At 41.7% G+C, this 23,054-nt stretch overlaps 1 protein-coding gene across 4 annotated transcripts; it reads right to left on the minus strand.

Annotated features, from left to right (window-relative positions):
- Positions 1 to 2,526: 2,526 nt before the first annotated feature.
- Positions 2,527 to 21,263, minus strand: LOC119156744 (lysosomal amino acid transporter 1 homolog). 4 transcript variants are annotated; one of them, XM_037407025.1, is made up of 10 exons: positions 21,043 to 21,262; positions 18,431 to 18,554; positions 16,928 to 17,011; positions 16,666 to 16,801; positions 15,265 to 15,394; positions 14,062 to 14,152; positions 12,214 to 12,338; positions 11,218 to 11,313; positions 10,061 to 10,246; positions 3,556 to 4,525 (listed from the first exon to the last, which is right to left on the minus strand). In XM_037407025.1, exons 2-10 carry the CDS (start codon positions 18,465 to 18,467, stop codon positions 4,424 to 4,426), a joined length of 987 nt encoding a protein of 328 aa, XP_037262922.1. In that variant the 5' UTR covers positions 18,468 to 18,554; positions 21,043 to 21,262; the 3' UTR covers positions 3,556 to 4,423. The 4 variants fall into 4 exon arrangements, with proteins under 4 accessions (XP_037262920.1, XP_037262922.1, XP_037262921.1 ...); XM_037407024.1 differs by having other exon boundaries at positions 16,901 to 17,011; XM_037407023.1 differs by lacking the exon at positions 3,556 to 4,525 and adding an exon at positions 2,527 to 3,110 and having other exon boundaries at positions 10,014 to 10,246; positions 16,666 to 17,011; positions 21,043 to 21,263.
- Between the last annotated feature and the right edge of the window lie 1,791 nt (positions 21,264 to 23,054).

The following is a 23,054-nucleotide window of genomic DNA, read 5'->3' on the forward strand; positions in this document are numbered from 1 at the left end:
CCCCCTCATCATGATATGAATCAATGCCCTGTCTCCATACCATATATTTTCAGCAGCACTTAGCAAGCAGCCACATGGACAGGCACCGAAGTACGACAAGCGATTGATATTCATAAATTGTCCCCACCACCAGTAGAATTTCCCTAACACACAGGACAGCAGCAGTTGCATTTACCTCTCTGACAGGGCCCATTAACCCCCGACTGCCAGGAAAATGGCTGGGAAATGCTCATGAACTGGGATTTGGAGGAGAAGCTGGAGCAGCCCCTGCTTTCAGGGGACAGATCCCCACCCACGGTGCTGCTCACCCAGCAGCAGCTGCTGCTCACCCCAGTGTGGGCCGCAGCGGCTGGGCTCTGCCGGCAGCAGGGACGCTGCCCCGACTCTCCCTGAGCCCAGGGAGCATCCCGGCTGCACAGCCACCATAGGGAGCAAGGGCACGTCCACAGCCAAGAGAGCTGTACTAGTGGCTTTTGGAACAAAACCTCTGGATCTCACCCAGCCCGTGGCCCGGCAACGGGAAGCAGCTGCAGACCGAGCAGGGCTGCATCGCTCCTCCTTTCCCAGCTGGGTACCAAAGCCACCTCTCTCCCCCGTCCGCAGCTGGTTCACAGGGACCAGCAGGGACCCTGACCCACAGGACTGATGTCCTTCATGTGCACAGCCTGAATTTCCCAACCTTCTGCCATTAGGACACCAGGGGAAGTGCTCGTGCCGCTGCGTGGCTTGCTGGTGCTCACTCTGGGAAGCGGGCACCGCCGGCACCGGCTGCACGGACCCGCGACACATTGCCTCGGTGTTGTGGCATGAGCTCACTGCAGCTGCTGGCCCAAGCGTTCCCCATGTCTTTTCCTTGTCGTCCATGAAGTTGTCTTTGTTGCCCATTACCCAAGTCTGAGTACGCATCGTTAGAAGGACCCAAGCCCTGGATGTGGGCAACAATTTCTTACGGTTCCCTCAGTTAAAGCTTTGATTAACTTAAACCTGCAGCTTCTCACCCATGATGCCACACAGATGTTTAACTCTTCACTTAAACACCCACAAACTTAAAACGTCATGGATGTAAGTCACACAAGGAGGCAGCAACAAAGCAGTGCCCAAGGCACAGCTGCCATTTTTCTCCAGCACAAACATTGCTCTGTTAGGAAAAAGCCATTTCTGATCCATAATAACTGCTACTTTAACAGACAACAGCTTTCTCTTGCATCTCTGAGGTTACAGAGGAACAAGTAAGCAAATCACGATGAGGTAATTAGAACAAGGTGGCTGTTGTCCAGTTTTGGATATTATTCTCTGAAATTTTTCTATCTAAAGATAAAGCAGCAACCTCGCACGAGTCTAACCATAGCACTGATGGCAGAGACATGTCGTTGGCTTCTGCTCTTTGAACCTGAAAACAAACTTGGTTTTCTTTGTTGTACTTTTGGCACAGCTGTAAACAGCCCCCTCTCAATGGTATTGTACTAAAAACCTTGTGGGAGCATCTTTTCTTGCTTCCACAAGATGCCGCAGACTTTAAAAGCTCGTTAGTGGAAAACAGAGGGAATGAGATCCCGGAGCAGCCAACAGTGGTAGCTTTTGCTCCATGCTGCTTACTAGACGAACCAGCTTTTTCCTTTACACCAATACTGCAGGTTTTGACAGTGAGAATACAAGCATAAATTTCAAAAAACACTTAAATTCCAAGAGACAGCCAGAAGTGGCAAATCAAATACTTATTTTTCTTACCGAAACAAGTGATCAAAACCAATGTGTAATGGCCAGGAGTAACTCCATTCCTGGAAGAATCTTCTGTAGACAATGGGGAAATATGTTAGCTAAATTATTTTATTAATCTGTATAAAAACAAAGCCCTGAAGACATTTCAGATGTTTCCTTTAGTTAATGAGATTTCCATGATAGTTAAAAAAATAAAATTAGAAAACAATGTCGTTAATCTTGGATTACATGCAGCACGAGGGAAGAATTAGTAGCATAAAGTAAGATTAAGACACTTTGCTTTCCAACAAAGTAGCTGTGATAGAAGCCACATGCTGCATTTTCCCTCTCTGACATTAACGAAGAGGTGATCAGGATCTGCCCTTTAGTCTCTGACCTGGTATATTTGGGCACGGCTCTACCTTCTCCTCCTGACATGGCAGGGTCTGCTCCTGAGAAAGTAATCATGGGCTGAGCAAGGGGATGGCAAAGACCTTACATCCTAATAGGCAAAAGGAACAGCAAGGACACGCACGTGCATTTGATCAGCTTTTGCAGTGCAATAGCTAATTGGAAATAACTTTTTCTCAAGTGTAAGTATTCACTTAACCCATATACTAAGTATTACATATATATGAACTATTAATAAATGTCATTGCTTCACATTTTAAAAGTTACATTATTTTCCATTAAGAGCCTCAAATTAAATCACAGTACTTTATATACCTCTTATTTGGCTGTTCTAATAAACTGCAGCATGAAATGGGGATAAAAAGCCATCCCAAAATAGGATTACGTATAGCAATAAAAGGGGAAATAATCTTTGAAGAAATGATGTAAGAACAAATTTTAATTGCATTAAAGAGTAACCAGTCATGGTTTCAATCACCAGCCAGGCAAGAGTTTGATAAACTCCTGTGTACAGAGTATAAATCTGCAAGTACGACAAATTGCATTTTAATTTATGTACTGAAAAGGTTAATTTCTAATACCCTCTCCTCCCTTCAGAAACCAGGGAAAACACGTTCGCCTAAGTACACGCTGAGACTAATAAAGTAACCGAGTTCACCAGGTAGATCCCGCACAAACCCTCAGCATCTCGCAGAGCTGTAAAACGTTTCAGAAGTACTTGGCTTTTCACACGATGTCTTAGCAAAGCCCTTTTTCTCAGCTACTGCAGCACTGCCTAAACCACCACCACCACTGACGGGGGTTACCGAGCAGCGCTTTCAGCGGGCGGCAGGACCGTAAGCCACCCGGACCCCCCTTCGGAGCCGCCGGAACGGGTCTGTCCTTCCGCCGCACGCTGTGCCACCAGCACCTAATCCACCAGCTCACTGTAGCCACCACTTGGCAGGACCCAATCCACCTCCAGCAAGAGGAGGGAATTCAGCTGCTCATCTACATTAGTGCTGCAACAGAAGCTGAAATTAAATTTCCAGATACAGCAGTAGGAACAAGGTTGCCCCCCCCACCACCACTCCAGCCTCCCCAACCCCCTTTCATGGGGTTTTTGTCTGCGCTGCATGAAGTTCTACAGAAGTTCATAGAGCAAAATGCTTCACTTCTAGTTTGGCAGCAGCTTAGCTATGATCAATTGTACTCATCAGTGTCTTCTTATTTAAAACCAAATTATTATTTATTAGATTTTATTATTTAAAAACAAAATGTAAATTGTGTCCCTTTAACAGTTAACTGAAATCAAAGGGAAGGTGCTTTGCTATAAGCCACACATATATACATATATATAAACAATGCTCATATTGACCTTTTTGAAAAAACAGCCTTTTTGTTCACAAACTTACTTATGGAAGAGTGAATCATTATACATCTATTCAATGAAATAGTAACAAGAAGTTTACTTTTTGAGATAATTTTATTAAAGTTTTCTTCAAACACAACACAGTATTGCAAAAAATCTGCTACTGCCAGGTACAGTCTCTTCAGCTTCCAATTTATTTTTTTTCCTCTGTGGTACTTATTTAAACCAGAAGCTTGCAAACAAAATGCATGTTGTACAAAAACACTATATGAGGCATATGATGACATACATTAATTATATTCCTTGGAACACACAGGTATTGATGTATAAATGCTTTAACTCTTAAAATAAAATGCGTAATGATACACTCGGCAACGAGCTGTACATGAGGCTCCTACCAACTTACACCAGGACTCTGCTTTGGCATCAATAACAGAACCTCTGCACTGAAATTAATTATAGGATGTTTTTAATTCTGAGGCATACAATACTGAGTATGAATAAAAAAGGCCAAATCTTACGAGACGATGCAACTGGACCAAGCTGTCTGTAACTGCAGGTTGGGTTCAAGACACAGAGGTAATTTCACCATTGGTTTTAAACCAGCCACATTACTGCTAACTAGATGTATGTGTTCATCCGAAAAGATGCACTGTATCATGATCAATATATCTACAGCACCTCTTGCTGTGACTCCATATCACACTAGAGAGAAACAGCCAAAATCAGAGCACGGGGGGGAATCGGGAAAGAAAATTCTATTTATCCTGAAACAACACAGTAAATATTAAATATTTTATTACTGGCATGTCACTTGTAAATAAGTAATGACAAATTAATGATAAAATAAATAACAAAAAATAAGCAATAAATTTGGTCCCTAAGCAACTGCAGTCTTAACTGTCTGTCAAAGTCATCCAAGAGCAAAATCCAATGAAACCAGAGGCGGAATGCAGCCTGACACTAGGCAGCCTCCTCATTCACCAGCAATGGTTCCACTTCCAGTGCTACTAAACCAGATTCTCTTTCCTTGTGCTGGCGATACAGAATGAATTGCGCAGTCACCTGTTATTTTTGGGTAAGGAAGTAATTAACTAGGATACAGAGGTAGCATTTGCAGTACTTGCTTTCAATTAAAACCAGAATAAGCTGTACAGAATAAAAGCAGCCATCCATTTAGTTCTGGCACAGCCTCTGAATACCATAGTCCACAGAGGAAAGCTTAAAACTTGCTGTATCTAATTCAAGTACTGTAGTGTAAGTATTATCCATTTATTTAATCCCAACTGTGGAATTTTCTACATTAGCATATAACCTTTTCCAAATCCTACTTAATGCTCATTCTGAGTACTTCTTTATGGCAAAAAGTTTAATCATATTTAATTGCAACACTAGAAAAGAGAATATACAGAAAAATCCTAACTCAAAACTTCAGATCTCCTTGGTTACATGGCTCAAATACACCCAAAAATATCCTTTACTACCTCGTGCTTGCAAGGGTCCTAAGTGTGAAATTCACTAGTAGCACAACATGAACAAGGCTCATCTGGAAAAATGTGGAATCAAACATATTGCCCTGTACTACTCCAGCCTCAGTTGTCTAAATACTGCGGGCTGGACTGAGGGTGGATGCTCGTAAGGAGGGGAAGTTATTAAAACATTTTCTTAGCAATAGATCAGCAAGACCTGATTAGAAAACAAAACTCTCATTTCCTGCAAAATTCTAGCTGGTTAGATATTTACAGGGACTGACATGCAGACAACACTGTGACTCAGTATTTAACACTGTCTTCAACACAGGCTTGTGCAATTATTATTTCTATTGTAAAATAGACTATTAGAAATCCTGCTAATCTAGAAAGAATTAACAAGTACGTACTTGTTCTTTTTCTTGATGGTTCCAGCTCTCAGACAATATTATTGACTTTGAGCATAGGTAGCCTTTAAATAAATAAAAAAATAATCAGGGGTGCACATATAGAATGAACAGGTAAGATTTCTTACTCTTCAGAATTTTTGCTAGTTGAGGAGTTTTATACGTGGAATACTGAACTTTGGACAGAGAACACTTTGTTTTCTGATAGAGATACCATTTTAAGATATAAAGGCATCATACAAACCTAGCCAGCTATGCCCTTCCTTTATGTATTCTTCTCTACTCCATGCTAAGAAATATGCATAGCATCTCACAAAGCAAAGATTTCCACAGTAAATCGATGTGCAAAGTAGCAGGTACCAGAAGACTGTCTTCACAAAGGTAAACCACCACCAGCCAGCAACGCGGCAATACCTGGCTGGTAGACAATGGTTGTGAGAAATTTAAGGCCAATATATGTAATTACTTATAAAAATGGCGGGGGGAAAGCTTTCTGGGAGGCCTGGATGAATGGAGAGGAAATTCTTTACATCTTAGGCAGAGCCCCAAGAATTATCCCACCTTCCCAAAGCTTTCCAGCATCCCACCTCTGAGGCCCCCCTGCTAAAGACTAGACAGGATTTCCTTCAGAGACAGCAGGTCAGCACTCCCTTTTTCGTATCTGTATAGTATTAGGTGGGGAACGCTTTCTTCTTAGAGCTTAGCAAATTAGTTTTATAGCACATATAACTACCACTTAAATTTCCTGCCTTTTTCTTTTTTTTTGGTTCTAATAGGCCTTACTGTACTTGCAGCTGAGCACCTCCCCAAGTCTTAATAGTTGCACTGGTGGAAAAAGAAATGGTGAACCGGGAATCAAAATTCACTGAAATCATACTGTGGGCATACAGCCTGGGCTGTAGCACTGTGCACTAGCACTCTTAGCCACCAAGCTGGCAACAGCAACAGAGCTTTTAAGGAGGAGTAAATTATAAACACAAGTTATGTGGAGCTTATCTAACAGTATTTCCAGAATATGTTTTTGTAGCACGTGTACTCAGCTGCTTACATTTTTTAAATGATGCTAAACTGCCAGGACTACTTAATATAGAAACTAACTTGCTGCTCAAGTCTGACTTTCTACGGGAAACTGAAGACCTACGCGCGCAGGCAGCCCGAAGTGGAAGAGACAACCAAACTGACTGCTCCGAGTAACATTTATGACAGTCGCTGAGCTAGTATATCAACTTTGTTTCATTCAATTAAACAATTTAATGACAATTCAAAAAACAAAATAGTTTTGAGACAAAAGTGGGCATTTACAGGAGTGCAGGAAGTTGTTTGTTTGCCTGGGAAACTCTCCTGGCTGAACTGTCACGTCAGCCTTAACATTCTTTGCACAGTGTAATTAAATTACAAAGCATGATGTTTGGTAGAAGTATATAATGGATTCCAAGTGGTTGCTCTGCAAATCACAAAAGGTGCAAGCAAAGAGTCTGTGTACAACAGCTTGGCTCTTGCTGAATATACTCTGGCTATCTAGTAACAACCTGGCTACACTTAATGAAAGGAAGTACATGTGGACGATCTGAACACAGTTCTCTGACAATAGGGTGATGTCAAATAAAAAATAAAAAAAAATAAAAAAAGGCAAAAGTCTTGGTAAAGGGCTTTGTCTGAACTAAACACAGAGTTGTTTAGTTTTGGTAGGAGCAGGGGAGGAAGGAAGCAGAGTGAAAGAGGGCAGCAGACTTACAGAAAAGGACAAAGTTTTCTGGAAAAACTTGCAGTGGATTCAGTCTTTTAGAAACTTGGTGATGGCTGCTGCTACAAGTCTAAGGGCAGAACTACTCATCAACCGATTTAGTATTTTAAAATACATAGTATTGCATCCTTGTGTACAAGTGGCAAATTAAGTAATCATGCACATAAAATAAAGCTCTAACAACGTCCACCACGGAACCCTACAGCAGGCAAACTCAGACTGAGCGTCGTGACTGACAAGGTGCCCTCTCAGGCCCATTTAAACCCCGAGCTTCATGGTTTCTTGAGAAACTCCAACCACCTGCCACTGCAAAATGGCAACTGGAAGGAAATATTTTACTGGAAAATAGAATTGTGTCCAATTTATAATTCAAATGTGTAATGCTAAAAGATTCCCCTTAAAATGAAAAGGAGGACAATTCATAATTTACAATTGGACACTTCCATTATTTATTGGAAATAACTGGCTTATTGTGCAACCAAGTAACTTTCAACTGTAGACACTAAAGAAAGGATGACCGTGTTATTCTGTTAAACCAAGGTGAAACAACTCCAGTGTAATCCTGCAGTAAGTAATGCTGGAGCTGCTGTTCCAGCGATGATCAGGACTCCATTTGTTTCTAAAAATAGTAAACCCCAGCCATGTCAGATGGAAACAAAAGAATACTGCAGCAGACACAGAGTAAGTGAACTCTTAATCCTGGCTTGGACCTTGAGAAATGAGAGTTTATTTTCCACCTAATGAAACTCCCGGCACTATCACGAATAAAGTCTACTAGAATTAGGCAATTTCTGCAACTACACCTCAGAACAGAGACTGACCAATTACACAACACCTCTCTCTCAGAAATTAAGACCTTTTGGTTTAAATTCCTCTGTTTTCCAAACCCAGGTGATCCTGTTCTTCGTTTTCTGGTCTAACATGACGTATCAGTTTGCTAGATTCTCTATTTTCTTGCTTGGCAAGAGACAGTAATGAAGCTCTCTTTTTAAAAGCATTGACTTCCTTACCTTCAGGGCTTCTCAAAGCAGGAGGTCTGCTTTTGTTTTCTCTTGATTACAAATACTTCATACATTTTCAACTAACACTATATACTCGACTAGATTCCTATAAGCTCCTCAACCTGATTTGGAAGCATCTGTTTTCAATATAATTTGAACTGCAGGACTATTAGCAAGATTGGATTCAGACTCCAATCAAGAGAGAACCCAGAAATGAATGTCATGTGCACACTGGCACTGCAATCCTGGGGCAGGGCTCAGAGAGGGGGGAGGTTTGTGGCCAATATAAAAGTTCCTTTTCAGAGTACATCATAGAAAGGCATCTGCAAATATGCACATAACATACAGTAAGGGTCATCAAGATCAAGTTTTAGGGTTTTTTGGTAAATAAATACTGGCTGGTTTACATTTCCAGCTGGGAGAAGAAGAAAGAGTCACTACTTCATTCATGGAACAAAAGGACTGAGCGCTCAAACCAGCCACGTGGGCTTAGCAACCCTGACTGCCTACAGCCTGCTCACGCAAAACAAACTGCACTGTCTCACAAAGATAAAACTACAGTCTATTTCAGAACAGGCCATGAACCACAGTTCAGTCTCACCGCTGTGGTGGAGCATTAGCGTTCCCACGATGCAGAATGTTTTACCGAACTGCCCGCTTAAATTGCTATGGCTGGAGATGCAAAACACACAGATGGCTCTTCCGAATGACAGTATAATTTAACAGTCCATCCAAAGGGCAGGGTCGACTATCACATCGCTAGTCTAATTGGAGTGGCTTATGAAATTACTTTAATCAGAAGTATAAAGACTGATGCCTGGGAATCATAACTTCTGGAACTGTTCCAGGTAAATCTGGTAAAGAACTTCCTTTTAATATGGAACGGATTAACAGAATATGCTTCAGCATGGTCCTGAAATCACTCTTCATTTTATCCTGTTTTGTAGTTTGGGTTCATGGAGCTAACTCCCAAGATGTTCTCAGACACAAACCTAAAATTCTTACTTCAGGAAAAATCAGAAAATCTCCCCTCTATACTCTTTCAAGTGAAAATACAAGCTACAGTAACAAGACAGGTGACTATAAAACTATAGTGAACAGCAAGACCAGGTACCACCACATTACTGTTCACTAGACTTCTGAACAAAAAGTATAGTATTACTCTATAAACATTTTGCTTTTAATTTCTTGATCACAAAACACTAATGCTAAACTAGAAAGAGCATGACTAACAATAATTAATATACTTTGGGCATCTTACGTATGACCCCTGAATATTCAAATAAAAAATTATAGTGTTTTAAGTTTGCTCTGGATTGTCAAGAAACTGGCACACTAGGTAACTGGGAGTTGGTTAGGCCTTAGCATGACTTAATGAGCACAGCTGCTGGTTTTCAGATGCACTCAGTGTCTCAATGTATCTGATTTTGCCCCAAATTACGCACTGAAGGGTAGCTGCAGTATTTCTTTGTTAAGTCCTATTTTCTGAAACTAAGTTTGCCAGATCCTTGCTGTTTGTCTCTGACATCAACACAATCTTGCAATAACACAATTTAACCAAATTCTCAAAGCTATAATTCTACAATTACATTTAAAAACAAGCAGGTTTAGGGTTTGTTTTGTTTGTTTGTTTAGGGATTTTTTATTTTTTTTTTTTACATTTAACAGACAGCAAACCTAAGAAAAACAGTCTAATGTGCAAACCTTCCCCTCAACTTTTAGTATACTATGTATTGGCTACAAGATATAAATTAGCCTGAGCAATGTAGCTTTAATGTAGGTATTTTCTATAAACTTGTCGTTCTTATCAAGAAATATTACCATAAAAAGCATACAAATTATTGTTCAGAAAGAAGATTTTATGGTCAAGTTAGAATCATAGCAAAAATTTTGGTTTTAAAAAAAAATCCACTTGATTTCTGATGTACTTACTAACAAGACTATTCTGAGAAACTCCAGCTGTAACAGGAAAAGGATACAAAAATGTCTAGAAACAAAACTCCAAAGCTCCCAATGAGCCATGGAAGATGGTGTAAGAAGTAGAGTGCCCGGAAGGATTCAGTAGCTGGCATCTTTAAAACAAGGCTCAGTCCATAGGTACAGTTTCCCACCATGGCTAATGCAAACAGCAGGTAAGAGGTGCCTTCTGTTGATCTTCTTTGGAACTAAATACAAAGAAGTTTTTACAAATACAAAGAGATGTTAAAACAAGTATCACAGTAGCCAGATATAGGTAATTTTGGCATTTTGTACTGTAACACATCCAAAGACTTTCAGTCATTCTTGGCCATTTCTTCCTAAGCCCTGAATCCTTTGAGCTTAGTAGTCAGCACGTACCACTGAAACCTACAGAAACTGTCACAGTTCTTAGAAGCAGCTCCAGTTAATATAATTTTTATGTAAGTGCAAAGCAGCAAGGATAATCTGCTTCCACATGATATTTAGTTCTTAAGAAACCTGCTGCTTTAACAGTCTATTTAGCAGACCTTTTTGAAAATATTGTGGCATTCCAGCTGTGAAGGAAAACGTAGAGGGGGAATATGAATAGCTTTGGAAATGAACTAATAGTTTCCATAACAAATTAAAATGCCTGTACACAATTGACAACATAAAACCTTCTGGTCTTTTGTTGTGTTTGGGTTTTGTTTTTAACATATTGATAGTGAAGAGGCTGTGGGGGAAAAAAAAACCCGTCAGTAACGGCATCTTTGTGAAAAGGGGCTACAATTCAAAACTACTTTTCCTCTAATTCTAACTTTCAGTCCCATGGTTGATTACTTAAGGTAGAATACTTTGGAGAAATAAATGGGGAGATCACTTGCTCGTGACAACAATCACACAAAGCATGTTTTTGCTCCTATCTGATAAATCCAACCGTAAGAATTTCAATTCCCTTTCCGCTGCCAATCCAACTTCTTCCATCAATCAAAGACCATAATTTTCCTAAACTTCTCACCATCCTCCTCTGAATGTGAAAAGAAAACCATTTCTTTTTTCTTTACCATTTTAGACAATCACAAAAGCAAAGTAGGCTTTCAAGTTCAAGAGGGCTCACTGTGAGGGAGAATCCAACATCTAAAGCAATAGATAGTATTTTGTAAAATATGCAACTATACTTAGCCAAAAACCTACTTACATTTTTATACAGCTGCGGAAATCTACTTCCCAAGTAAAACACACAGGATATATAACCACAAATGAAGCCTGACATTTCAATCATATCAAGAGAGGTCTGAAAAAGAAAGGTACATCTATTTTGGCAAGAATGTTTTCAGGCATTTCAGGGGATTAAACTGAGAGTTCACTGGCTGATTTTCTGGACAGAACTCCTTTCAAAGCAGTTCAGCACTGCTCTTCAAATGACCAAAGAGGGCTAGAAAGGGTTTAATCTTTATCTCACAACAATGCGAACTGCTGTGTCATAGCCACGACCAAGATCAAAACTAGTGCCAGGCTTTAGGATACGACACTAATATCAATCCAGTCCTTCTGCTAAAAAAAATCTGGGGCACAATAATTCAAATCAAAACTAAGAACTGTAGCTAGGGCCACCAAAAAAATGAATCATCCTGTCTGGCGAAAGCAAAATACTCATTTTTCACAGTTTAAGAGTCGTTAGTTTTCTCACTCTAGCTGTGTTTTGAAAATAAGCTGCTTCCCTGCTGGGCAATGTTGCTGCATTACAATTATTTTACTGGTGTTAGTATGAAGGCCATCAAATTGGAAGAATAGCCTGTGAACTTTCCTGCTGAAATGACAGCAGCTGCAGGTACAATTGCAATCTTCCACTTCTACTGATTTCACTTGTTACCGTGTAGCCGCTACATGGATGTCTACAGTATTTAACACAAGCAGAAACACAACACGTATACATGTTATTTCGCAGTGTCACATCCTAACGACCCAAGGGACAGAATAAGCCCAAAACACAGGAAGATGCTAAAAGAAGAAATTTTGTAACTTCTTTATTTTGGGATGTGGTCCATAACTGAAACATCCACATAATGCCACATTTGATTTCTAAATCATTGTTTAAAATGCCATCCAAATTTCTTCAAAGCTCAGAGCACATAATCCTTTCAAGACACTTCCAGGTGGGATTTTTTTGGAATGGAAGCAGCTAAAAACTTACATTACTTCTTTCAATTACTGTACTCTGGTCTTTGTTTCTTAGTAGCAGCTGACAGAGTAAGGTAACACACAGTGCTATACACACCACGATCCAGGTTATACAGAAACTCTTCAGGCTTTTGCTGCCTAGAATGACATACAAATAAATTAGCTGAAAAATAACATCTGCTGTTGATTTGAGGTTACTTTCTGTTTGCAATATAAACATGTAAATTTAAAGGTACAATTTCATCTATCTTTTTCTTGGCAGCAGTGTAAGCGCACCTCTTTCTTCTGGACTCCATGTCCACCCCTGCTCACTATCATAGTTGGGCTGCATCTTCGTGCAGCAACTGAGGGTAGCAGGCCAGGAACAGGAGGGGAACTCCTTAAAGGGGCATTGCTACCAAGAGAAAAATCTTCATACTCAGCTTATCTCTTCTATTAACTCCTAATAGTTTGCTATTAAATAACAGCTGATAAACAGAAAACTGCTAAGAAGAATAGAGTGTAACAGTTTCTTTCAACATACTTTGATTAAAAACTGCCAAAGCAAAGATATTTGAAATTTAAGTTAACAAAAATATCTTTATAGATAAAAATGTAATTTAAGTGCTGTGCTGGACCAGTCTCTATGTCTATGGTTAGCTAGATATCGAGCCTTACCAAGTCTCCACAGACACCTACAAGTCAACCAGAAACCGGCAGGCAATCCTCCAGAACTCTGGAGCTACAGTACCTTTTGTGTCATGACAATAAAGTCCTGCAGTCCCTGTTACCAATGGAGCAACTGCTGTGTGGCTTTAGCAAGCCAGCCCTGAAGACCTGTAGTCTAAATAACAGACAGTAATGCTGTTCCACAGGCAGCACTTTGAGGTGCAAAACTGACCAACAGGTCTAGGGTAACTGCTCCAGAACTGGGTATTGAAAAGTGCTCTTCTGCAGCTTTAATCATGGTGCCATTCCTCCCTCTCCAGCTATGCAAACCATCGAGCTGAAACAGACACTGGCAGTTAAAACGTACAAAAGCCTGTGTTTGTTTTCAAGAGCAGGCAGCAGGAAGGAAATGTCTTCAGCACTGACCTATCTCCAGGTTTATTATCAGTTCCATATTGAATGAATCTGCTTTATCCCTATTTAGTCTGCTGAGCAAGCATCTGTTTCACTTCAGCTTTTTGTTACCTCTGGTGTACCATGAATTTTCTTTGATACATTTTTTTTTTAAATTGATGAGTTAATGTTTTTGATTTGATACAATGTGAACAGAGCTTTCTGTCTTCCATTTCAGTCAAAACAGTAGTCCACTGGTAGGCTGAATACTACAACTACTGCCAGGATTTTATGAAGCACAATTCAAGTAACTTCGTTCCCCTTGAATATGTTTTTTAACCGTATGTATTGAAACAGAACACATGAAGATGTCAAGATATTTTATGCTATAAGCAAATAAAGTCCGGTTTCAATCAACATGGAGGAAACTATCTGAACCACACAAAGAAATAATGCTTGCTTTCAACTTATACATGTATTTAGATAGCTGTAATAGCAAAACCATAGAGTAAGTGAAAATGTGGAACCAGATTCCACAAAACTACTGCTTTTTTTATGTCTCTATAAACTGAAAGTACTACGCGGAAAATACAGTATTATGTGGGTAACAAAAGAGAAAGGCAGAAAGGAAGAGAAGAGAAAGGGTAGGATTTTCACAAGAGACTGAGAAAACTGGAAGCAATAGGCCTAAGAACTTCAACCAGAATTTGTGTGCTCTATTTTTTGATCCCTCTGAAAAAAATTTATTTAAATGCTGTAGAAAATATCAAAGTAAAGAGTGCGCTACATTATGAACATTCGGATTGTTGAAAAATCTTACATTTTGTCGTCTTCTGATTCTTGAGCTTATAGTAGACAAATTGTGAAATCATAATTATATCCATGTTAACATAAAAAATGGCAGTGACAATCTGAAAGAGAAGATACATTTGCTTATTCAGTATACAAACATTCAAAATACCTTAACTGCATGGAAATTTTGCTTCATAATCATAATGTGAATGACAAATACCAAAACACTGCCAAAAAAAATAAAAAGGAAAAAAAAAAAGAAAAAAGAGAAAGAAAGCGTTTCCAGTACAAAACAAGTTAGACCACTGCAGATGAATGCGGTGTAAACCTTATGCAACACGAACTTGCTGACACAATCTCAATACTTGTTTTATTTTACAGAAGGCATAACACAAACTCCTACCTGGGCAGACTGCTAAATCCTTCCTGCCCAGAAGCTTAAGCCTGCTCCACCTAGTCTCCCAGCACTTCAGAAGCTACTAATCTTGCTCAGTGCCTCTTATCTCAGTAAGACATTCTTTCTTCCCCTTTTCATAATGGGGAGATGGAACAGTTAGCGCCACACCTTAAGTTCTAAAAGAGAGGACAGATCTGTCCACCCTTGGGTCCATCTCCAGCTTGTGAAAGCTTCTGCAGGTGGCTGACACATAACTCTTTCTCTCCAAATTAAGAGACAAAAATAAAAACCACAGATAAGAAAGTTTCAGACACAATTAACATATAGTTGAAAACGACAGCTCCTTTCAAAGAAACCCTCCCCTTAACGAAGAAAATATATATTCAAATTAGTCAGACATTAACAGCTTTGAACTAGTATTTTCCTGTTAATAAAAAAAATAATAATCAAAAAGGAAGTTTAAAGAGTAGCTGCACCTAAACAGCTTGTTATTACAAGCTAAACACAACTTCCTTCCAGCCCCACTTGTTCCACAAGCTTACTGTAAAGCTGAAGCTCAACTGAAATTTCCTCACTTCATTCATCACTGAGTAACAACCATAAGTCTCTTTGAATGTTAATTACAAGTGTGAAATGGTTCCTATAACACACAACAGGATGAATGTAAATATTTAGGAAATTATGACCTGTTTTATAGATGGTAGATCAGTGGACAGAATACAAAACTATTTTCTTTTCCAGTATGTACTTTGCTGTGCAGTATGAAGTTATCCTAAAGTTTAAAGAGACAGTTTGAAAAGGATAAATCACAAAGTAGGAATATTGACAGGTTACCTGAATTGGCAGTTGATTTGTTAAATAGCAGCCTATGAAATTTGTAAGATCTCCAGCTATCCATCCCAGCAGAAAGCCCAAAGACAGCGCTTGATCCACTCTTCCATTCTGACAGGCAACGTAAATTTGACTGGCACAAATTCCAGAAATAATTGTAAAATAGCATAAGCAAAAAACGTTTAATAAGCTCAGAAGTACATTTTTCAAAATCTGAATAAAGAAAGATTAAAACTCTAGCCACACAGGAGACCTATCACAGCTATACTCCACTTACCTTTTGAAGAACAACTCAGTATCACTATAGCTCACCATGTCTTACTCTAACATAACAAAAGACTCAAATCACAACCTCATTACTGCTTGCATGCGTTCCTTTTTTGTGGCCTGCACTGAAATACCATTTTCTGGTCACCAGAACTGTGTTGTAGGCATTTTATAGTCATCTGCTGTAAATACCAGCCTTTACAATACTGAAATAAGAAAAATCACTGTTATTTAACATAGAAGGGCTAAGAATGAAGAATGAACAAAGCTGCTAAAAGAGTTGACAACTTCACTTATGCCTCTAAATCAGAGAATGATTATTCAGATTCGCAATGGGGACTATGAAGCAATCCCAAATGTGAGTCCATTAGAGATATCTTGATGAATTCCATGCTCACTAACATGACAGTTTTAATGTACAGCCCCCTTTCAACTAATATTTCAACTAGTATTTCTGAAGCTCAACAGCCTACCAAGACTGGTTTTATTTTGCTTGATTTCCATAGTCCTTTTACTAGCTCAGTAAATTACATCCTCCTTATGGAGCCAGACTTTGGAGTCAATCTCATTTTGTTTCAGACATTTTCACCTGCTGGGAGTATTTCTACTTTTCCTTTATCATCTCCTACCTACATACTTGAAACCTTAACCCAGTGCCATCGACCAAACAACAAATGATTTAGCACTACTGAAGTGTTAACTCATGTGCTGCTTCTGACCTTTTCTGCATCCAAATTTAATCGGCAGGAGCCAGCACAACTGTACTGGTGACATGGCATGTGGTTTAAATAAACATGGAGCCAGCTTCTGCTGCAAGTGTGCCTGCGTGTGCACACACATCTCAGGGTGGAGAAGATAAGAGAGAAGAGGTGATTTATTCTCATTTGCTCTAAGTGGCAGAGATTAGTGTCAAGTCAGTACAACAGAACAGTACATCAAGCTCATTTGTCAACCACCAAATATTTTTGCAAACATGAACAACATGCTTCTCTGGCATATTATATCTGTATTATGCAGACAGAGAAACATATCCAAGATAAAATAAAAAAAAAAAAAAAAAAGGCAGCTTTTGAAAAAGGCTTCAGGCAAGATTACTCATGTTTGAATCTGAAGGACTGCTTAAGACTTTAAACTTACGGTAGTGCAGCAAACAGAAAACAGACAATGGAAATCAGTCCTATGACAACGCTCCAATACTCCCACGCATTCTCGACACATTCTTCTAGGAGATGCCAAATCCATGGTGTTCCATTTATGCACAATCTCCTATCCTCTATTGGGGAGATATTGAAAGCATGTGTATACAGCTGAGAAGCCATCGTTCCTGGACCGAGATTCAATTTCAGAAGTTTATTTCTGCCTCCATTTTTACCCCATGTAAATCCGCAAATCCGTTTACCAATGCTGAATATCCTCTGTGAAAAGACCTCTGCATCCAGACGGATGCTTGATATCACAGTTATTTCCAATCCCATAAACGAACCTGCCAAATTCAAAGAAATAAACATAGCCAGTGTGAATAAGACATTAACCGTACAATGCTTGCTTATATTTATTGCTTACAGAGAAGAAGTTAGACTTCTAAGAAAGAAAAATATTGTGGTCCATCACATTCATTAGCTCTTGAAAAATATGCAACACTCCAGATTTATATTGGTATAACATTTTAGTCTGAGCTTGTGTTAGACTGAGACTGCCAGATGCACTGAGGTGCCCAGCAATCTGCTACCAGGTAAAGTAAAGCAAGTAATCTATTTGCACTTAAGACTGAAACTTATTTTCATGTTCAACGTTATGCCAATAAAGTTACAGTACTTTCTTCAATGATACTACTCCAGAGTCTCAACACTCTACTCACAAAACATAAATACACTGTTGCTCTCTATGCAACCAATTTCAGGATAATGATATGAAAAAGAAGTCACTTACAACTCAGATTCCAGATGAGCTCTAAGGTCTACTTTAACCTAGCTAGCCCATCAGACCAACTAGTGATTCAACATAGTCTCAGTCTGCATTATTTAACACTCCAAAGGAAAGATGGAAAGCATATGAAACTCGCAGAAGGCAAACATAGGGTACTCATCTCCCCAGAATCCCCAGAATGAAACTTAACAGGACAGTATGGCTTAAATTTTGAAGCAAGGGAGGGTTGGGTTTGACCTTTAAAAATATTTTCTTGTTGCCAATTATAATAATTCTAGATATTCTTTGCTCCTGCTGAAATATCCATCCTATTTGGATTTTTAATATTTACTTAGAAGGCTAGCCACTGCAAAACTGAAGGAAAATTAAACAAAAATGAAGAATTAGCTGTTACGGTTCTTTGAAACTTCCTGCTGAACAAAAATCGGCTGATATCCTACTCATTCTGATAATTTAAGTCCTCTGAAGGTTAATGATTCCTCATATAGAAGAGTCTAAAATTAATGAGCTACTAAGGAAAAAAGCCAGAGCAAATGCACTGTTTAAAAAAACCCAAAACAACGAAGTAAGTAATATACTAGTAGGTTCACCTGTCTAGTGTTTAAAGCCAGACGTAGAACCAGTAACAAGCTGATAAAAATTTTTAAGACCATTTGGAACACCTCAGATGCACAGTGAATTCAGGAAAGAGGAAGGAGTAATACTGAGGTATAAGAGCATCCCTCCAGAAGTGAATAACATCATGCAGCATCTCACAGACAACAGACCCCAGACACCTGATGTTCATGGCTGGGATTTTTGACGTACTTCAGTCCATGTACACGGGGACAGGGTTTGAAGGGCTGACAATACACCCTTTCTGCAACGTAATAGGTTGCAGCCACCCTCATTATGCATCAGACTACTCTCAAATCTTGATGAAGTTCCACAAAGTTCGTTTTCATAGAATAGCATTCACTGTAAAGTTAGGACTCACTTTGCCAGTCATCGCAAAACCTGCTTTTTCTTTTCATGAGACTTCAGGCATCTGTAGCATTAAATACTAGAACAAGTCTTCTGCATAAACTCGCTGCCTTGCAAGCCAACTGTCATCGTTGGACCTAAACCAATTAAATGATAAAAAAAGAACATGTATTCATACACCAAGAATTCACTTTAGCCTATTAGATACATTCAGCTTATACCACTGAAGTTATTAGACTTTGTAGCCATCTTTGAAGAATTTTTAAAGCTTAAAAAAAAAAAAAAAAAAAAAAAAGCTGAGCAATGTTTCAGGTAAGCTTTTGCATTCTGGTACTCTGCAGTTGAGCAGGATTTTACCACCCATTAAAAAGGGAGAAGCATCAAAGCACACATACTACTTAGGAGGCAGGTTTTAGGCATGAACTTTCAACCACTCGTAAATATTGTAACAAAAATCTTACACATTTTATTATTTATTTTTCATCCAAAAATGCCCATTTCAAGATAAGCAAAATGTCAGATATAAAAAAAAAAGGAAAAATAAAAAAAATTGAACAGGGTATTTTAAAGCCATGTCTGAAAAATTAGGTTTAACATGGTATTTAAAACTATGTCTGAGTATCGTAACTGCACTTGGACTCACGCATGCCAATGTTCTCTTACAAGATCAAGGACTATGCAGCAGCAAGTCTAAACAAAGCGATTCAGACTCAACCACCTGATCTTATGCTATACTCTGCTCCAAACCCCTGCAGCTCTTACAGAAAACCAAACAGTTTAAAAAGTGGTAGGAATTAGACAGGCCACTTACACTTCCCAGATGACTGAAGACTTGAGCTTTGGCCTCCTGCCACACAACACACCTAACGCATTTAAAGCATGTGGATATTCCGGGGTTGTTATTACTTAACAGTTATGCAGCAGAATAACGTTTGTGTTGCCAGTCCTTGTGACCGTATTTTTAATCATACAATAATTGCCATCTTTCTTAAATCCCCAGCAAGATACTCTGTCCCAGTAAGAGCCTTATCACCAAAACCACCAATTCCACCAGTGGCTAGAATAACTGGATACCGCCAACTAAATGTATCGGCCACAACACCTGAGCTCCTCCTGCCATTGCTGGGAAGGCAAAAGGCAATGGTGTCGGTGTTCGATCTTGAGTTATCTTCACACCTGGACTAGGTGTGCCATACTAGGATATACCCTTCACCGAAAAAGCTATGTCTTCTGACACTGAAGTATTTCATAACTACACTGGCAGCTCAAAAGAATAATGGGGTTTGAGCTAGACCAATACAGATGGTCCCGCCCAACACATACAGTCTTGCAGAGATATTTGAATTTTTCCTCAACATTTAAAAAAAAAGCTTTCCTTTGTTGCATTAAATGCTTTCCACCTGAAAAGAAGATAGAGACTGCTATGACATTTTTTCCTATAGTATTTAAGTTGCCAACAGTAAGAAAATAATATTAAAAGGTGATTTATGTACCTATAACAACTCATTGCCTGCAATCTCATATTCTTTCTTAGATTACTGCCCAAATACTATTATTACTACTTGGAAAAGTTACAGTAAAGGTATTATTTTCTGTGGACCCCTTGACATCATGCCTTTCTGAAAGGTTTAGTGCTTGTCTAGCTAGACATGAAACTGTTATGATGTAAGATATTTAGTGATAAGGAATCAGTAGCTTGAGAGTCATGTTTAGACACTCCTTTTTCTTATTTGAATACCTTACTCTGGAGTGAAAATGTGCAAACAGAAAGATGGCTTAAAACGGCTTGAAAGTGAAATCATTAAGAACAGCTTCACAGTGCAGGCGAGGAAAAGCAAGCTTTCCCTGGAACTTGGGAGACTTGCCACAGATTCTCTCTCTCCAGCTGCCAGCATCCACGTGCTCTGGCTGCTGCGTCCTTCTGGATGTCAAATAACGAGACACGGCTAGTAATGTGTAAAGAGGTCAGATATGTGTGCTTGGCAGATTTGCCAGATCTCTAAATAGCTGCTAATAAAAGCCTGAAATCCAAAAGGCCGTTCAGCTGTACGGTATTCATAACGTGGAGCTAAGCTAAGGAGTAATTCAGGGCTTCTGCAAACATCCCAGTGTTAACCTGGCCATCGCGTTCCGTCTCCAGCGGTTCTCTACGCACGTTCCTACGCGCAGCCGGCGGCGAGCGCTGCCTCCCCAGGGCTGGCCACAAGGCACGGCCAAGCTCGACCCAGAGCCCAAGCCCAGCTCCGCGGCACGCTGCCGGCTCAGCTCCCGAAACGCCGGGCCCCGCGGCAGCGCCTGTGCCCGGGGGGGCCGGGAAGGCAGGGCGGGCCCGGAGCTCCATCCCCGGCGGGGGGGCGGCCCCGAGGGGCAGCAGCGGCAGGGCCGGGGGGCCCCGGCGGCCCGTCCCCCCGCGCCCAGGTGCTGACCGCGGTGGCCAGCAGCGGCAGGGGCACGGGCGGCCCAGCCGAGGGCGGCCCAGCCGAGGGCGGCCCTAAGGACGGGCAGCGGCTCTCCGGCCCCGCGCACGAGGCCAAGCCGCTCGGCAGGGGGGGCTCGGCGCCGGGGGGAGGGGCGGGCCCCTCCGGGGGGGGCGAAGACACGCACCCGAGCGGGGCGGGCACCGACCTGGCGAGGCTGCTGCTGCTCCGGGGATCCCGCTGGCCGCGGCGGGCCCGCCCGGCGCCGCGCAAGCTCTCCCCGCGCCGCCGCCGCCACCGGAGGGCGGTTTCGCCGCACGGAAGACCCTGCGGACGGGAAGGGGTTACGCTCCCACCCCCCGGCACCCACCCGGCCCGCGGCGGGGAGGCGGGAGGAGAGAGGGCCGGGCCGCCCGCCCGCCGCACCTCCCCTTACCCCGGCCGCCGCGCCGCGCCCGCCGCCGCCATGAGCCACCACAGCGGCGGGGCGCGGGCGCCCTCTGCGGGCGGGCGGTGGCGGCAGGGCCGCCCTCAGCCCGGTCCCCCCAGGTCACCCTCCTCGGTCCGGTCCGCCCCTCTGCCCGGTCCCCCCGGTCCCGTACCCCTCTCACCCCGGTCCGCCCCTCGGCCCTGTCCCCCTGGTCCCGTCCGTCCCCCCCCCCAACCCCGGTCCTCCCCTCAGTCCGGTCCCCCCCGAGCCCGGCCGCAGCCCCGCGCAGGTGAAGGTGCCTGAAGCGGTGCCTGTGCCGAGGGGACACACAACCGTCGTGTTTTGTGGGGGTCGGCCTCTTCTCCCAGGTAACAAGCAACAGGAGGAGAGGAAACAGCCTCAGACTGCGCCAGGGGAAGTTTAGGTTAGGGAAAATTCCATCACCAAAAGGACACCAAGCACTGGAACAGACTGCCCGTGGACATGGCGGAGTCACCATCCCTGGAGGTGTTTAAACAACACGTAGTTGTGGTGCTTAGGGACATGGCTTGGTGGCCTTGGCAGTGCTGGGTTAATGGCTGGACCTGATGACCTTAAAAGTGTTTTCCACCCTGAACACTTCTATGATTTTTAAGATGCAGGCAGTCAGGCCCGTGGTGCTACCCCTCTGTTACACAAAGCGGTGGCCTTCGGGCCGCATAGTGCCGGTGTGCAGAGTGGCCGTGGGGAGCGAGAGCAGCGAGGGTTTGCGTCAGGAGCCGCTCGGCCATCTCCCACACTGCCATCCCTACGGGGGACAGCAGCGTGCCCTCTGCCAGCCCGGCCTCGGCGCTGGGTGCCCGGTGAGCACCATGGTGACCTTTGCACGGCGGCATGAGTGCCTGCGTGCTGAGCCTTGGCGTCTCCTAAATGCCACCTTTTAATCTGATTGGTAATGGCAGTTAGTGATCCGCAATATGAGGAAGTCTAATGAACAATCCTGGGATCTTTGTAGAATATGTACTTTTTCCTTGTGATTAACTTTATGTATTTTTATGAATTCATTCAAAGTCAACATATTGTAATTAATCAGCATACTTACCTTCATTTACTTCGTGGTAATGAATGGGTGGGGACATGAATATTTTAAAATATTTTGATAGGAAGGAGTGTTGTATAATTTACTGAATTTTTAATATAATTCTACTTTTCATTCTCATGTAGGCTCATCATTTCTGTAGTTACTGCAGCCTAGCTAATTAACACAGGGTTGGGAGAATGATTAAAGGAAGGCTCCGGGTATCTGCATTGTTTTAGTTTAATTGCTGCTCAAGTAAAGATTCAGTGTTGGGTTTGGCAGTTGGGCAGCATTTGTCTGGCACTGAAATTGCCTGTTCACATCCATGAGACCCGTCTGTTGCTGAAGGGCAAAAGCATGCAGATTTGTAAAAATGTTAGTAGCTTACAGACTTGTGGAAGGAATAGGTTTTATTACATGCCTTACAACATTTTGGCTGAGGTGCTCAGGTGGTTCCTGTTGTTACAGAGCCTGCTAGCTGGAGTCTTCTCACCTGTGTAGACAGAATTGGGTCTCATGGCTGATGCAGAGCAGGCTGGAAGGAGCTGGGGCTGCACTGGCAGCAGAGGACTTATTTCCTACACCTCCCCATTGCCTAAAGAAAAGCCTTCTCAGTGTAAGGAACCCATGTGGTACCTAACCCAGAACTGGGTGTGAACATGAAGCATGCAAGGGCAGTAACTGGAGACACCATACAGGTGACTGGAATGGATAAAATAATCTAGAAATGTTC

Source organism: Falco rusticolus, chromosome 13, assembly GCF_015220075.1.
Source record: "Falco rusticolus isolate bFalRus1 chromosome 13, bFalRus1.pri, whole genome shotgun sequence".
Taxonomy (NCBI): Eukaryota; Metazoa; Chordata; class Aves; order Falconiformes; family Falconidae; genus Falco; species Falco rusticolus.